The 18,233-nt window shown below is 33.6% G+C and overlaps 3 protein-coding genes across 3 annotated transcripts; all 3 read right to left on the bottom strand.

Moving 5' to 3' along the window:
• Positions 1–6,470: 6,470 nt before the first annotated feature.
• Positions 6,471–7,181, bottom strand: LOC122053855 (probable calcium-binding protein CML18). The gene has a single exon (XM_042615802.1). It carries the CDS (start codon positions 7,077–7,079, stop codon positions 6,561–6,563), a length of 519 nt encoding a protein of 172 aa, XP_042471736.1. The 5' UTR covers positions 7,080–7,181; the 3' UTR covers positions 6,471–6,560.
• A 460-nt stretch (positions 7,182–7,641) lies between these two features.
• LOC122055591 lies at positions 7,642–13,181 on the bottom strand. Its single transcript, XM_042617098.1, has 3 exons — positions 13,082–13,181; positions 12,852–12,989; positions 7,642–8,325 (listed from the first exon to the last, which is right to left on the bottom strand). Exons 2-3 carry the CDS (start codon positions 12,980–12,982, stop codon positions 7,860–7,862), a joined length of 597 nt encoding a protein of 198 aa, XP_042473032.1. The 5' UTR covers positions 12,983–12,989; positions 13,082–13,181; the 3' UTR covers positions 7,642–7,859.
• A 3,791-nt stretch (positions 13,182–16,972) lies between these two features.
• On the bottom strand, positions 16,973–17,891 carry LOC122038067 (VQ motif-containing protein 9-like). The gene has a single exon (XM_042597639.1). It carries the CDS (start codon positions 17,889–17,891, stop codon positions 17,136–17,138), a length of 756 nt encoding a protein of 251 aa, XP_042453573.1. The 3' UTR covers positions 16,973–17,135.
• Between the last annotated feature and the right edge of the window lie 342 nt (positions 17,892–18,233).

The following is an 18,233-nucleotide window of genomic DNA, read 5'->3' on the forward strand; positions in this document are numbered from 1 at the left end:
TTTATTACCCATATAATAACCAAAATGATAAAATTTAGATAGTAAATGTTAAAATACTACATAAAAATATAATTAATAAAAATAAAAATAAAATAGTATGTGCAAAAAAGTATTTATAAATTGTATTGAAAATGTATGATTTGTTAATTATATTAAATAAAATATTTATACAATATAGATGATAAATAATAAAAAAAATTATATTATAATAATCTCTCTCTATCTTATAATATCTTATCTATCTACACTACAATTATTGCCATTTTTTTTAAGGCCAATTATTACAATTTATAATGCAAAAAAAAAAAAAAATCATACCATACGAAATTTAAAGTTTGTGCAATTTTCTTTTGATATTTGTATTCTACAAACATATCTATGATAAAATTACTACAATTCATATATATAATTATCAAAATATGATATTTTAATTAAAAATAAATTCAAACGAGAAAAGTTTACCACAGCAAGTATTATGCACAAAATAAATTTAAAAGTAATCACACACAATTGGAAAATCACTAATTTACTTGAACTGCATAATTATTGCTAATCTGCTTCATTTCATATTTGAATTTCTTATCATTAATCTAACCTGATGCGCATTAGTATATAATACTTCAAATAAATTTTATCAATAATTTTTTTTAAATTATTACAATAAAATCTCCAGTAACATTACACGTGAATACTTCATACATTGTGAATGAAACACATGTGAATGCTTCATACAAAGCTTTGATGTATTCAATGATCTAAGTTTATCATAGGTCCATCAACTAATCTCACATAAACCACTAATTAATTTGTGTTATAAACAAAAATTTCATATTACCATAACTTTTTTAATCAAAATTTTAGAAAAATCTCAATATTATGGGTTGAATTTCAATTGCAAAACATTATTCAAGAAAGCAAAAAAAAATAATTAAAAAAAATGAAAAGGAGAATAATTATAATTCATGAGGGAATGATAGCCATCTTCATTAGAAATTCATTGGTATCTTTTGAAATCGCTAATTTTATTGTTTGATCTTCTCCATCAATAATCTCTAAATTTGGAATGCTATGATTTTTTCCCCCCTTAAACGAAAGCAAAATAAGTGAGAAAAAATAGAAAGAATTTAAAATTGTGAATCAAATATTGGAAATGAATGGAATGCCTAGTAGGGTTATGAAAGGACATTCTAGTCTAATAAAATTGAAATGTAATTAAATGAGGGTAAATTTGTAAGTCAAGATAAAGTTTTAGTGTGAGAATCAATTTTTGGAATGGGAATGACACTCCCCTCTCTCTCTCTTTCTATATATATATATATATATATATATACTATCATGGTATCAAACTCACTCCACATAAAGTTTTAGTATAATAACAACTGTATTTTTTATTTAGATAATTTTATTTAATTAAAATTCTAAAATATCATCCATCATATAAAGTTTTATGACTATTTAATCAATTGTTTAGATATATAAGATTTGGACAATACTTTATTTATTTTTTATGCATGATTTAGTGATGTAAATTTAATCGATATATATAATTATTTAATCAATTTGTCTTGATTATGTACAATTATTTAATCAATTTTTATTGAGTTTTTATTTATTAACTATGTTAGTTTTTAAATAATATTTAAGAATAATAATTTGTAAATTTACTCAATGTCACAATGTGCATATAATTTAGGTATAAAATTTCAGGGTAAAAAAGAATAAGTTAGTGGATTTGTATTACGTTATTTTATTTATTGTGTTTTCAAGAATATTTCAATATTATGATCTAGAAGTTAAATTCAAAAATATAAATTATGGCATATCTTCATTATATTCATATTTATTCCAATCACACTCATCTTGTTAAACAAGAGTGAATTCATACAGTTAAATGCTAAGTTTTAATCATTCACTTATTAATAATAAGCCTAATTTTATTACTCTAAACCTATACAATTATATTATTATGCCATGACTCCTCTTTATTATATATGATTATTTAATCTATTTTTAAGTTTATACCGATGAGACAATGTCATTATAAAATTTAGATCATATTTTATTTATTTATTATCCTATGATTTAGTGGTGCTGTGGTATAAATTTAATCAATATATATATAATTATTTAATTGATTTTTCTTGATTATATATAATTATTTAAATGCTATATATAATTATCAATTGATTTTTTTAGTTTTATTTGTTGAATATGTTGGTTTTTAAATAATATTTAAGTATAATAATTTTAAAATTTACTCAACGTACATATGATTTAGTAGTGTAAATTTGTGTGAATTAATCTTTATTCCAATGAGATATTATATTCAAATCTTGTCATTTGTCCTAGTTTGAGCTCGATCACAAGCCATGTAGGCGAGCATATTCACGAATATGTAGAGAAATCAAGTTTTAACCAAATAAACGAGTCAAATTCGAGCTTGAGCTTGCAATCCATATAAACGAACATGTTTGCTTGTCACCCTAAATGAGCCGAATTCACAATACTATAAATAAACATGTTCGCAAGCCCTTTAATCGAACCGAGTTCGAGCCCGAGTTCACGACTTATAAATGAATATATTCTAGCTCGAGCCCTTTGAATGAGCCGAGCTCGAGGCCGCAAGCCTGTAAATAAATATGTTCGTGAGCTCACGAGCCGAATATCCTTAGGCTTGAACTCGACTCGATAAAACTGTCGAGTTCGAAATCAAGATCCGCTCGATAAGATAAACGAATAAACTCGAACGAACTTTTTACTGAATCGAACTCTAAATAACTTGCGAACCGTTTGATTCATTTACATCCTTAAATACTATAGAGGTGGATGGTTACTGACGAAAGTCAGTCATCTTACTGTTCGACAAAACAATCTGTTGCCGAAGATTTTTGGAGACTTAGCTGAATTTAAAATTACAAAATCTAAATTCAACTTACAATCGAGATGACCTGAGCGGATAATCTCAGGCTGCCAGCAGAGATTGGTTTCTGCTACGTGCCGAAGAGCGGCTTATCGGACTCAGTCGACGAGCGGGCAAATCTGCTAAGTAGCAGGTCTGTATTTCCGAGCTAAGCAGTCAAGAAACAGGTAGACCGATCGGACAAATCAGCAGTCCAACCAGAGTGACCGAACAGTACGGTCGGGCGGTCAGAAAGGTCTGGCGAGAGGCAGGCCGGGCGAGTTGACAGGCAAACAAGCTGGTCGAGCAGACGAGTCAGGCGAACAGAAAGGTCGACTGGGCGAGCAGACTGGCAGGTTGGCCGAGCGAGATGCAGACCGGGCGGGCAGAGATTGGCCAGGCGAGTGGAGAGGCCGACCGGGCGGTTGAAGCGACCGACCAGGAAAACTGACCGAGGCCTGCGACTAACACAGTTTCCATGAAAGAGATTCGCCTCCACCTCCGGCTGTGCTTCGAAGCATACTCAGGTCATCTGTTTTCCAAGATACAACGGTTTGACCGTGATCCCCATCAAGCACTGGTGGTCACGACAAACTGAGTGGGACCCGATCGCTATCACAGGCACTCTGCCAAGCAGGAGTTGCACGACAGAGGAGGGGAATGAGGTGGAGAGCTTCTGCTTGCTTCGCTGCGTGTGTACTTTCTGCCTGTGATCACAGCCTCCTTATATAGGAGCTCAGATCAACAACAACATTAATGGTCGATTAATGACCATTACTAGCCGAGCAGTAAAACGTCTACTGTTTCACTCATTATTACTCTAATGTTTAGATTCTGCATTAATCTCAAACTTAATGCATCTGTTACACAGTAACAAAAGGTTTACGTGACAAAACATTTTCCACTTGGGCGAATTTTGCCCCGACCGGTCCGGCATTCGGCGCGTGCAAGTCGTGCTCGCACACGAGTCAACATGGTTCAGTGCAATCTGGGCCCTGGATTTGCACCCACCTGCGCACCCACGCGTGAGAGGGAACCTCTCCCCATGCATTTGTTCACATCCTCAATACATGTGAATCAATATAAAACCAACCAACAAACCTTGAAGATTCCAATATAGGACTAAAGTCTCATTTACAATGGAGTTTCTCTCTTCTTCCACCTCTTTTCCATTCACATATTTAACACTTACTTTGTTTTCTTTGATTCACCTGGTAGGGAGGGCACGGAATAACAGTTTCTTTAATGACAAACAATTGCACCATAAGCGGATTTATAAGAGCATGCATATTCATGTATATAGGCAGATCAGATCCTCTGTCCCCAATTATTCTTGTCCCCATGTCCCACTCATCGCCCCCAACTCACCGTCGGCCACCTCCAGTCGTCGGTTCGACTATAACTATATCCTGGAGGGAAGATGAACCTAAGAGATCGTCGTCGGCACAATCAGCACTAGAATCCGATCGGATCTGAGCAGGAGCTTTGATCGACGGTGGAGGAAATTCTACTCAATTCAGCCGGATTTCGACGCCGATCGTACTTATGATGATCCCCTGGGTTCACCTTTCCCTCAAAATATATTTCTAGTTAAGTCAGTGGCCAGAGGCCGTTGATGGACTGAGGTGACAAGTAAGACATTGGTATAGGAGATTTTGGGGATAGAGAATCCGATTTGGGCACTAAAAATATATTCGGATTTGATACTTTTTGGCTTCTAATTCTTGAATATTATTATGTACGTTCGAATTTATTATTTATTTCAGTTTTACTTATAAAAAAAATGAGACAAATACCAACACTTGTTTCTCATCAAAGCGTATAAACCCCACAAGTGAATATGTCAAATAGCAATTAATGACTCAAAATATAATATACTTGTAATAAATATACGTGAAATAGAAAAAAAATAAAACAATTATATAATAAAAGGGTTGGTGCATGAAACTCTCGAGTCTCGTCATACGAGATTCCGGTGAAAAATCTATTGCAAACAGTTTTATCCTATTTTTTACAAAAAATTATTTATATGATTCAAATTCATGACTTTTTATCACATAGTAATAATTTTACTTTGCGCCAAAATTCTCATGCAAAATAATTATATAATAAAGACATAAAATTTCTCAAAAATATTCAATAATTTTTTATCATTTATTTAAAATAAGAAAAAAATAATTGTGTATATTTTTTTATTAATTCTTAAAAAATAATTTAGTTTTAAAATAAATCTATTTAATTTTATTAGAAAGAACAAGTCGTTCACTAATGTATAAAGAAGGTAAAATCTCATCTATTAGTTGTCGGACTAATTAAAAGTTAATATAATTTTAATTTTTAAAATCTCATCATTTTATTAAACAGCTGAAAAAGATCTTTTTGAAAAAAAAATCTTATAAAAGAGAATAGAATTGGATGGTAATTATACAAAAAGATATTTTCAGTTGTCCTTAAATTATGAAATATATTTATATATAAATTTTAAAATTACATGTTTAAATTTAAAATTTAATTTAGCAACACTTAAACTTAAGAACACCTTATATATTTTAGTAGTACATAATAGTTAAATGCAATGAAGTAATACTATATATATATATATATATAAAATAAAATTATACTAATGATTTATAACAATCATGAACCTTTCAATTCATGACAATTTTTTCGTTACCATGTCAAATTATTGAAAATTTTATATTGAATACCATCATTAAAATAAATGCTCTTCCTTATGTGTGCCCCCATGTAATAATATTATAAATTAGTTCCTTATTCGCCCAAAAAATTAATTAATTTACGATATTACAGAAACCAATTTCAACCATTTTTTGTCTTTAATTTTCTCTTAATTAGTATAATTGGTAGTTTATTTATTGCAATATAGGAAAACAATCAACATCATTTATATTAAAATCAAATTTAAATTATAAATTTCAGTGGCTACAGTTGACTTACTTTGTTTTGCTTTTAGGTTTAACAAATTAAATCTAAAAAATCAATTATTATATTGTTAAGAAACCAAGAAATTTTAGGCAGAGGATATTGAATTAAAATGATTCACGATTAAAAATAATAATAATAATCAAATTATTACACATCTTAGAACATTATTTCTTCATAGAAATATTACTCAAAAGACGAAAAATATATAGAATAATGATATTCCAAAATATCATAAAATTGGTTGAAATCTGTCTTTAAATTTGTATGATTACGCATGAAAAATTATAGTACGAGAAAGAACTTACAGCAAAAACTTAAAATGGAAGATCAAATGACTTGAAAAACAAACAAACAAACAAACAAAATCACACTTTTACAAGCTCTAATAGAAGGATTTTAGTTTTTTATAATGATAACAAGTTAGTTAATCAGTTCCACCATCAAGCAATGGTAAACCAATACTTACAAACTCAGAACATGAAGCGGAATGGAAACGCATAACAAGGAAATTACAGAAAATTAGAAAAACAAACATTTGATTCACATGAAAATAAAACAATGATTTAGCACGCATCTTGAAAAATTATGTACAAATCTTATAAAATTCCATTTTTCCGATCAATCAGTGGTGGCAATCCATCGAAGAACATAATGAAATTTGCAAAGGAGAGAGCTTTTTTGATTTGGTAACTGACGACGAAGGCTGGAGCGGGCTTTAGTGCCAGGAATTGTCGAAGGCGGCCGAGGTGATGGCGTGGGAGAACTCCTGGAAGCTTATCCGGCCGTCGCCATCCGTGTCGGCCTCTTTGATCATGCCGGTGAGCTCGCTGGCTGTGAGGGCGTGCCCTAGCTTGGCCATGGAGTGGGCAAGCTCGGCGGCAGTGATGTACCCGTTGCCGTCGCGGTCGAACATATCGAACAGACGCCGTAGCTGCGCCTCCGTATAGGGGGACTTGGCGGCGACGAGATCCGGCGAGACGAGAGCGACAAACTCGGAGAACTCGATGAGGCCGTTGGAGTTGATGTCGGCCCTCTGGATTAGGGCATCCAGTTGGTCGGGGGAGGGCTTGATGCTGATGGATCGGAGGAGGGAACCGAGCTCGAGCTGGGTGAGGCTGCCGTCGTCGTTCCGGTCAAAGCAGCGGAAGATCTCCCGGAGCTCCGATAGCTGCTCGTCATCCAACTTCGCCGGGTCCTCGGCGGTGCCTTTGCCGACATCGTCGTCTCCGCCCATGACCGGATCTTTCCCTCCTTCGGTTCTTCCTCTTCTGTAATCCACAAAGCCGATTGATCTACAGCTGGGGCTGCCCCTTCTCCTTTAGATCGTCTTCAACCCCATGAATATAATATGGAACATTTTACAATTACAGTTCTTTATATTTAATATTTACCAAAGCAAGGATAATGTCAGATTTTTTATATGATAGTAAAATATCCCTACAATTAAAAGAAAATTCTATAAAACGATGATGATTAGACTTGTTTATATATATATATATATATATATATATATATATATATATATATATATGAAAGACAAGAAAAAGATTTGTTAATAATAAAATAAAATAAAATTTATTTAAATATAAATAATTTAATAAGAGATAGAATATAATAATATAAAATAATCCATATAATCTACTCACGTAATAGAATAAAACTGGCTCATTATCGTCCTCTTATAAAAAAAAAAATGTTCCAGTAACTATAATTTATTTATTTGAGCAATTGATATCAACTAATAGAGTATATAAGTAGTATATTTAAGATTGATCCTTCATCCATTCTCTACTTACTTTTCAAGCATAAATTTTTAAGACATTCTTACCGTATATAATCTGTTTTCCCAACTAGTACACGGGCACAGAGAGAATACTGATTTATATAGTCTTCTTAATTTTCCTTCTTCCCTATCACACAAGCCCACAGAAAATTCTGAAAGATATTGAGCTAGAAACATTCCATTACAAGATCATTATTTTCACAGCTGATAGTTAAAACCATTAGAAAGTTGCTACTGCATCATCCACTGTGCAATGTCCTTGCGGAATACACCTTCGAACCTTCTTCCTATTTCTCCATGTTCGAATGCTCCAAGGTTGGATGGCACGGAAGAAACATGCCTGTATTGGCCATGCCAGCCTACTGGGTTCATTGGATGCATCATCATGGCTATAGTCGGGAACGCTCTCATCCGGAAGCCCCAAGGAGTAAAGAACAATCGACCTCTCCTGACCTGATCGGTGATGCGCGTGATGCTCCTCTGGGTTCGAAGACGATAAGTAGGGATCATGGCATGGCGGGGGATGGACGGGCTGGTGGTTTGAGGCTTCCCAGCACGAGCAATAATTTGGGAAGATGGTTTAGCTTTGTCCAGATAACGTAGAATCCAATTCCCTAAATTCTTCCCTGCTGCGAGATCCTGCTTTTGTATGTTCTGGTGAACTTTGACAGCCACATCAAACACAGTGCGAACCCTCCTGAACAAGACATTTACCAAGTAGAACATACATCAAGTTTAGAGATGTGCATGGTAAATAAGACTAAACAATATTCTATCAGCGATTTCTGTATATCACTAACATCACAAAAGTATAAAACATCATAATCTGAACTGTCTAAACGTGAAATATCAATTGATACTCAAAAATAGCCACTGTTAATGGAATAGAGACAGCTTATAAGCAGAAGAATGTAAAAGTACGAATAATACGAAACAGAACATCTCAATAAGACAAGCAAGTAGTAGAAGCTTGAGCCTGCAATAGTGAACAGGAATATGCATACCGGGCAGCCAACTAACTGCTGTTGGAACTTGGGAGTAATAATCAGTTCCTTAAAAGAATTAGTAAATGGCCTCTTGCTTCTCTTGTTCTGAAAAGTAACAAGGAGCTGCCCCTGATTGGTCATACCATGGCCAACATTGCCTCTCATGCACTTGACAGGAGGTGGGAATTGCACAATACCATATCAGATTTAGAGAAATGCTGATGAGCCTTTTTAAATACCATATCAGATAATCAGTGATTTACCTCTTGCTGTCGAGATCTTATTGGGTTTTATTAGATGGTTTCTTGTGCTGCAAAGTTTTGATGAGAGATTACTTGATTTGTAATTGCCACTAAGGCTACGACACTGAGTGAAATTGATCCAATCATACTTGTTTTCCTATGGATACAAGAAATTTGCTGATTTCTCTCCATCTGAAAATGGATGGATCATACTTGAAAAGAAAACTAGGAAGGAGCTAAAGTGATAGAAAGAATTTTCTAATAGCACTTTTTTCCTCCATTTCCTTTGATGGAAATAAGGGAAAGAAAAAATAGGAAAATTTTCTCTAGTTTTTCTCTATTTTGTTTTTATCAGATTTAGACCAAAAGCTCATTGTCACATAAAGGAGCACAAATCCAAACTTAACAATTCAAAATTATTTTTTCCTTGCAAATATATTGTTAATAATAATTTTTTAAAAAATTCCCTTCTTTTCTTCTTTCCAAGAAAAGTGTTGGACATAAACTATTTCACAATTCTTTTTCTATGACTATTTTTTTTCCCTTATCATTTTTTCCTAGCTATTTCCTTCATTTGTAGGAAACATAGCCTAACACTTAGTAGTATTGGTTGATACCTTAGTTTTTGCATAGATATTTAGTCATTTCTCTCTAAATCTAATCATAAAGAGTTTTATAATTCTTAAAAAAGATTTTTGCATGGTATCATTGTATAAGACAATTAAATCTAGAAAAAATTAAAACTCATTGCCCAAATCTTCTTAGTTGATCAGTCCTTGGCCTACACAAATTTACAAGTCGCCTATATTATGGCATATATGGTGTGTTTTGCAGGGAATGATGTCCCTTTTATTAGCAAAAGTCTCATTTGCTTCTTTTGAAAAAAGACCAGGGACTCCATATATAACAAAACAAAGGCACCACTCTTCCATGGATCCTCATGGATGTGGAAAAAACATGTGTTAATTTCCTATTGCTCCCTGTTTTACCTTAGGGATGGTAAAGAAAGGGGAACATCTCAAATTAGGTAAATGGCAACTCTTGTAACCCAGATTTTTTATTTGAACTTGTAGGCGTAAATTAACATATGCAGCTAAACACTTTATTTGGTTTATTTAAATTAATTCAAACTTAAACTTCTAAGCTACCTTATAGCATATATCTTGTAAGTTTTTAACTTATAATCCTTGTTTTGCATGTGATAAATATTTCCAATATTAATATAAATATTTTTTAATCATTTTAATATCAATCATAGATAACCTGCATATAGTATATGTTATGTGAAGTCTTCTCAAATATGCTTTCAACATATTGATTAAGAAATAAGTATCTATAAATGGTATAGAATTTTTTTTATTTTTTTTTAAATATATAATGTGAGCATCATGTCAGCTAATAAATAGAGACAAAGAGTTGCCTTTTGGCGTTGGATCTTGAATTCTCTATAGGTTTTTATTCAGGGGTATGCAAGTTTTGCAAAGAATACATTTTCCATGACATACTAGTATTTATGAAGGTTGACTAACAAAGGAGCTTTGGAATCCATTCATTTGAAATGTGGTTGAAAAATGAAAATTTAAGTGATAGAAGTTTAGTGGCAAAGTGAACTACTTTACTTGCTATCCATAATGTTTATCATGACGGGAACTCCAAGTGGGAGGCTTACTAGGCCAAAAGCCAAAAGTGATGAAACCCATCCCACTCTTTCCTTTTACGTCCCATGTCTCTCCTCTTGTGTGGCAACATGGGATGTTAAGAAGTCATCCTATTGATTAGCTTATTTTAATAAACTCGTGAGCTTAGTCTTACTTCACCATTAAGAAATGCAAGAAGATTTCCTTATCCAAGGTTAGCTCAAACCTAGCTCACTTCTTTTCGGGCATGAAGCAATGTCAAACCAAAATACTCAAGAATCATAAGCATTAGCTCTTCTAGAAGAAGGTGATCAAACAAAAGCACTAGCCCCTACCTACGGCGCCCCCTCATTGTGGTTAAGGTAACAAATTCAATCATGACCAACTCTCGTAGAGTGGTAGGAAGTTGGTATGAAGCCCAAGAACAAATTCACCAATGTTAGGGAAGAAGGTTAGAGCAAATGTATGCTAACTTATCATGGGGTGAAAACCGAGGGTGATAAGAAAGAAAATTAAGTGGGCAATTAATTAGAGAGGTGAGTATCCTAATAGGAAATTATAATTATCTTATCTTACACAAATCGTTTACCTGTAGCTATTCAATATTCTTATAAAAAATAATTAACTCAAAGGATTTTTTCAATCAAATTCACTTCAACGACAAGTGCGTTGATTGTGAAGCATGTGTTGTGTATGCTCAATAGATTTACTTTGGAAGAGATATGAAATTACTTTTGGGAGAAATATGACTAGCTCCGCAAGTCACTGATTAGAATAATATGGGTGAAGTACAAACTTCAATCTTATGAGTTGTGATATACATCATTGAAGTCAAGAAATTTATCACAGTGGACATCTTGGGATCAAGCTCCATGAATTCCCTTCTTCCTCCAAATCAACCCTCTACACTCTCAAAGGCTTTTGTAGACTGGGCATTCAAAGCTCTTCCCTCCTTGGCAGATCACGTTGCCACAATCTCCTTGACAAATCCGGAAATGCTCAAGAAGTAGATGTTGATGCTAGAGAGAGAGCCTCACTTCTCATAAACTAACCAAGTTGTTCTCTAGTCATAGTGGGTCAAGAAGAAATAGATCAATATAACCAACAAATCTTGTTGCAGATTGTTGATTCTTTCCAATTTTTATTCAATTACTAACTGTGTTAAGATTTATTGACATCTGAATGAATTTAGGTGATTTTTTTCAACATTTCTATGACCCTGAAGCATGTTCGAGAAATTTGCCAAAATCAGATCAGCAACTACCAATTCTGATCAAACTAGCATTGGCCAAATTTGCCAACAATAGGTGAGACCTTATACCTCCACATTCCCTATCGACCTAGGAATATCCTCTATGGAAGGAAAGCACTCTGCAACTAACTAAAGGGACATCCTATCCACACAGACGCAGTCTCCATAGCTTACAATGGACACGGTGACAGTTTGACACCAGCCGAAGGCACCTTGAAGACTAACTAGTGGACGGTCGTACCAACAGAGTCTTTCCCTTAGCTTGATCCAATTTCCTTAGGCTATCCCAACAATAAATAAATCTATGATCTATAACCCTTTTATGTTGGTAATTTACCCACAATAACCTTCTAACAGAGTCTTTGACCAGCTGATTACACCACCAAGTCATCACAGAGGAAACACCTCTTTCCTAAAGTACATCGCAAGGGAAATTAGTTCCTATTGAGTATTATCACCACAAACTCCATCACTAATAAAAAATCTATGTAATTCCAGTGTGATTTCGTTATTGAAGTATAATTCACGGAAGAAACATCTCGTTCCTGTAAAAACCACCTCAAGGGAAATCAGTTCCTATCACGTGTTATCACCCCAAACTATATTTTTTTAGTAAAATATCTATGTAAATTCTAGAACCATATCTTTATTTAATGACAATTCACAGAGGAAACTCCTCTTCAGGGAAATCATCATCATCTTGCAACTGCATTCTAGAACAATCTAGCGATTGCAGAAATGGAAGAATGAGGATCAAGAAAACAATATCAAGTGAAGCAGTGTAAAACCTAAAAAGTTTCCTCCAAATAACCACTAGCAAAAGATAGCATTTCTCAACGCGATCAACATTATTAAATTAAAAATTCAGGATAATATACAGAACCAGTAAACATGAAATCAACAATCGCATCAAAGAGAGAAGATTGACAATTAAACACCAGAGGGCTAAAATTTAAAAGGTTCCACCAAATTAACCGCTAGCATAACACAGAATTATTGAATACGACGAACAGGAACAAAAACTCAAACGTCAGAACACTACGAGGAAGCAGTAAACGTGAAATTCACAGAAAATAGACAGTAAACAACCAGACAAACCAACGCACCTGTGGACGAATTGACGAAGGTTCGGGTGCCGAGGGCTAATGAGGCGTCGCTGTGCCTTGAGGGCAACACGGTAAGTTCGAGTCAACCCCAGGAAGTAGGCCGTCGCCAGCGTGATCTCCCACAGCACCATTTCCGCTCTGCAATCTCTCTTTCAGTCGCGATCTGATGCAGAAGACAAAGAGAGAAGGGAGAAGACAGGCGTATCTATCTGCGAGACGAGATCTCAGACCCAGTGGATTTCTTGGAGGGAAAGAAAGCGGCGGCGAGAGAGCGATCCCAGAGAAAACACGCCCGAGGTTTGGGGGGCAGGCAACTGGAAGTCTGGAACCGCATCGGGTCAAAAGAAATCCAAGAAAATATGTCGATCGATCCACCATATTTTAAAATATCTTAATTTAACCCCTCTAGTTTTTCCGTCAATTTTTTTTTTAAAAAAGTAAGAAAATAAAAATGTATTCCTTTTAGAAATATATCTAAATTTACATTTCAAAAATGATAAAATAAATTGTTTTTTATTTTCCATAAATTAAAATCAATTATATATATAATTTTTTTTTAAAAAATAAATATTCAACTCCTCAAATTTACTAAATAATTCAAATACCACGGATACATAAAATATTCTGAATTTCGAATCCTCATTACAAGAGCTCGTCCCACCTCTACAGAAGTCATTTTCAAATAGCAAATTCTAATTTGATCCGAGTTTTTTTAAATGTCCTAAAATTATCATGATTTTACCTTTATTTAATTTTAATTATTTTTAAACACTCATATCTATTATTTTTACATGTTCTGGAAAAGTGTTATGAAATGAGACTCGTGTCCGGGTGATTCATTTTCGTAAGAGCAAAAAAAAAACAGAAAGTGATTTTTATTTTTAAAAATAAAAAGACAATCATCGTATTTTTTATATCAAAAATACTTTTATTCTAAGTTAATATAGCAACCATGAAAGCTATACGTTGAAGGTAAACTTCGTGAATTGACATAGTTGATATATATAGATAATTATTTTAGTAGATTTTAGAATTAATTTTCAACCGATACAAAATGAATCTTTGATACATAATTTTTTTCTTTAAAAAAACTGTTGCATTAAAGTAAATATCCTTATTGATTTATTTTCTTTCAAAGAGTATGAGATCGTTTTGAAAGAGTTGCTACGATGATGATTGTTTTATTGGAGAGTTATCCTAAGGTTTTTACGGGCCCTAGGCGAATAAAACAAATTAGGGTTTTAATATTTTAAAAAAAATTCTAATCCTTTTGCATTTGGTTTGGGACCAATGGAGTTAAAAATAATTTTTTTTAAAAAATATTAATTTTAAAAAATAACTTTTTATATAAAATTTAAGTTTCTGACTTTTCCAGATGTTAAATTGAACGAAGAGCTGAATATTCTAGTAGTCAACAACGGAGCTAAATTGCCGTAGACACCCATAATAAAAGAATAAGAAAAGTTGGAAAAATGAAGACAAAAGAACACTAAAAAAAATAACACAATCAAAGTTAATAGTGCCATTAAAGATTCCATGAAAACTTAAAAAAGGAAATAATAATAATTTAATATTTAAAAAGACTGGCATTATACTTTGTATTGTGTGATAAAAAAACTTTCAATTTAGGTTCTTATCCAGGAAGAAAAAGAAATAGTGAAAAGAAATAGTGAAGAAGGAAGTCCTTTAAGAATATCTCTAACTAACTAAGTAAAAAAAGGTACCATCAGTATGAAATCACTCATAAAGAAGGAAAATTATACGGAGCATTAATGAGAGAGGAAAAAAATTATGAGATACGACTAAGATTTTTAGAGATATTGAAAAGAAAAAATTGATTAAATCTTAAATCATATAATTAAAAATAATAATTATTAAAAACAAAAATGATATAAAAAATTAATATTAAAACTAAATGTTTTCTTTAAAACAAATTTCAAATATTAAAAATTATGATTATAAATTAAACATTTTCTTTTTTAAAAAATCAAATAAAAATAAGTATAAAAAATAATGGGTCTCTATTTTATTAAAGCCTTATGTATAGGCACCGGGCCTGAGTTTAAGGTAAAGTAAGACATGATAAGTCCATTCATGTCTCCTCGGGGTGATGGGATGGTTAAGATATGGGGTGTTGCCACATGATAAATCCATTCATAAAAAAAATACATATTATTAATGATATTTTAATGTTGAAAAAAAATATAAAAAATAAAAACAAAATCTTCTAAAAGCTCTTGACGGTGTTTAAAAAAAAAAAATACATAACGAGGACAAAAACAAAATTCAAATCCGATCTTTAAATTTTTGAATGTTTAAAATAAGATTTTGCCCATCTTATTTTTTTTTTAAAAAATTCTTAATTCAAGATCATTATATATTATTTTTTATTTTTTGGAACCAAATTCGTTAATGCATGTACAATAAATATTCTTTCTTGTCTCACTTTTTTCCAAATCACCCTCTATACTTTAGATATTACTGGAAGCCACATTTTCTCTAATGTTTTATTATTAAAATTATAGGAGAAAGGATTATGAGTTTTTTTATCAAAAATATTTGAACTGAAGTTTTAAATGTATTTACGAGAACTCCTCAATTTCTTCGTATTTTTTATAAAATTAATCTTAAATATTTAGATTCTTTATTTTCAATATCAATACGGAAAGAAAATTATTTAAAAAAAAAAAGAGACTATCAACCCAAATGAATTAAAGTTAGCATAATAGCTTCCAAACTCGTGTTGTCTCTAAAATGAAATTCATCCCGGGACTATGATATAGTAAAATAATGTTGTATAATTATTACTCAAATATCGCAGTTTGATTTCTAACTATAATATATTTATAGAAATTTTTCTTCTAAACGATACTCATAATCAAAGAATGTTGAATTTTAGGACGTCTATTATGAGTACTTTTTAATTTATCCTAATGATTGATAGAAAATTTTCATGGAATCAGACTGATCGTACCAAGTAACATGATTATTTATTATTTTTCTTTAAAATGAAATAAGATACTACTAAATTGTACTCCCAAACTCCAATCACACTTGAGCACTAAATCTTTTAAGTCGATTCAATCTCATATCAAATGCTTACAAGCATTGCATCACATCTCGAACTTTTATCAAATTCAAATCACCACCCAATTATCGTCTCGATGAGCATTAGTATTGTAATGTTTTTTTTATTGATATCACATGTAAATGTTTACCAAAACCATTTAGTTATTTAATTGACTCTTTAAAATTATATTAAAGGTAATTAATAATAGAGATTACACATTAAAGTTCCAAAATTAACACAAAATAAATATTGAAAAAAACTATTTGAGAGGTGAAGCAAATTAATCATATTTTATTTCTAAACTCCAAATTTATTAACGGAAAACAGTTGACCATATTTTGTCTTGAAAGAGAACTTAGAATGAATATATGAGAGTTGAGATAATTTTCTTCGTTTATCTATCCTAAAAAGAATTATAGATGGATTTAGAATCCATTCAGAGACTATTTTTAGATTATTTTTTCATAACAACCAAAATCTGTCGTAGCATCATCCCACGTATTCAGGATTCTCGTTCATATTTTATGCAGCATCATCTCGATCCCATATAAACGATGTGGATGATTCATAATATAATTATAATTGGATCATGATTACGATTCTTAATCGTAATTGACTGTGACCTTTTTCAATCGTAATTGACTGTGACCTTTTTCTAGATTTATCTTCCTATCTAGATGATAATTTAGATCAGGATGGACTATTGAAGGTCGTCTAGAGATCGGCCCTTGGCCACTTGTTCACCGCCGACAACCTTCGACTAATCATTCCAATCTAAATTATAATCTGGATGAAAAGATAAACTTAAAAAGAGATTGTAATTAATTATATTGCAGACTGGTCCACTCCTCTCTCGTATTATTAAGCTGTATGGAACAGTCCAAGTTTGAACGCAGTCCATCGTCCACAGACTTCACTAGACAGAGGCAAATGGTTGAACCAGTCAAGACTCGTGTAATTCAACTTGATTACGAACATCTAGCTCAATATAATTTTGGAATTTGGAGCAAGTTCTGAAAACACTGGATAGTTTGTGAGTTAACTGATTGAACCACTGATATTATTGTTTACAGGAATTCATCAAAACCACACTGAAACATGGATTGTGATCAGACTGTTTTAATCATATAACTAAAGAAATTACGTTTAGAACATAAAACTATAAATTCTAGCTTTGAGCTTGGTTCTCTGGGGCAATTTCGCAAACAGTTGAGCTACATGAGGTTCCTCCAGGTAGGGCTGGGGATGGGCGGGAAGGCGGAGGGAGACGGCGGCCAAGAAAAGCCCGGCGAGAGCGGCGGCGCGTAGTGGAGGAGCGGCGGCGATAGCAGCGAGCAGGGGGATTTGGGCGAGAGCAGGTCGAGGAACGCGGACGGCGAGGGCGGCGGCTGAGGGGAGGGGAAGGGGAGGCGGGGCGAGGGGTTGTTGCCGTCGTCGGAGGCGAGGAGGAAACGCATGTAGGCGGAGACGGGGGACTCGGCGGGAGCGGAGCTGAGGGGAGGTGGCGGCGGAGAAGGGAGGCGGGGGGTAGGGGAAGCGAGGGGGAGCGGCGCGGGGCGAATCTTGTGGAGCCGCGGAGGAGAGGAAGGCGGGTGCGACGGAGTGCTGGCGGCGGTGAGCTGCTGCACCACGCTGCGGAAGTCGCGCTTGCTGATCGTGTAGACGCGCTGCTGCTGCTGCTGCGGCGGCGGCGGCGGTGGGGTCGGCAGGAAGGAGGAGGAGGAGGAGGAGGAGGAGGAAAAGGAGTGCTTTTGGATGATCTTGCCGAGCCTGTTGACGGCAAGATATGGATTTGAATTGCTCTTGCCGGAGGATGAATCCATCTGCTTCCTCCTCCGCTTCAACTCTCGGTTTCTTCTACTTCTCGATTTGGTCGTGCCGTGCGATATAAATGGAGATTGCTCCGTCGCGATGTGACCTGGGAATGGAAATGCCGGCGGAAACACTGCAACGAGTCCACGCGTTGCCATTTCATTAGTAGAAAAGGTTTATTTTTTTTCTATTAGACGTCAACGATGGGGTTGCGATGGAGTTGTCAGGCTTCATCCATTTAAATTGAGTTTGAATATTGGCGAAAAATTAAAAAGATCCTTTTTTTTTTTTTTTGAAATCTTGGAAAGCGCGTTTTTTTAAAATAAATACTGAGATTTACAATTTTTTAAATGTAATAATTATAAATCAGAACTATGTTTATTATAATAATTATGTTTTTAAATTGTAATAGAGATATTTTTAAGAATGACAATAGGAAATCTAAATCATATTGGAACAAAAAAGTGAAGTTGTCATTATTTATCTAATATGATCCCATA

Source organism: Zingiber officinale, chromosome 1B (assembly GCF_018446385.1).
Source record: "Zingiber officinale cultivar Zhangliang chromosome 1B, Zo_v1.1, whole genome shotgun sequence".
Taxonomy (NCBI): Eukaryota; Viridiplantae; Streptophyta; class Magnoliopsida; order Zingiberales; family Zingiberaceae; genus Zingiber; species Zingiber officinale.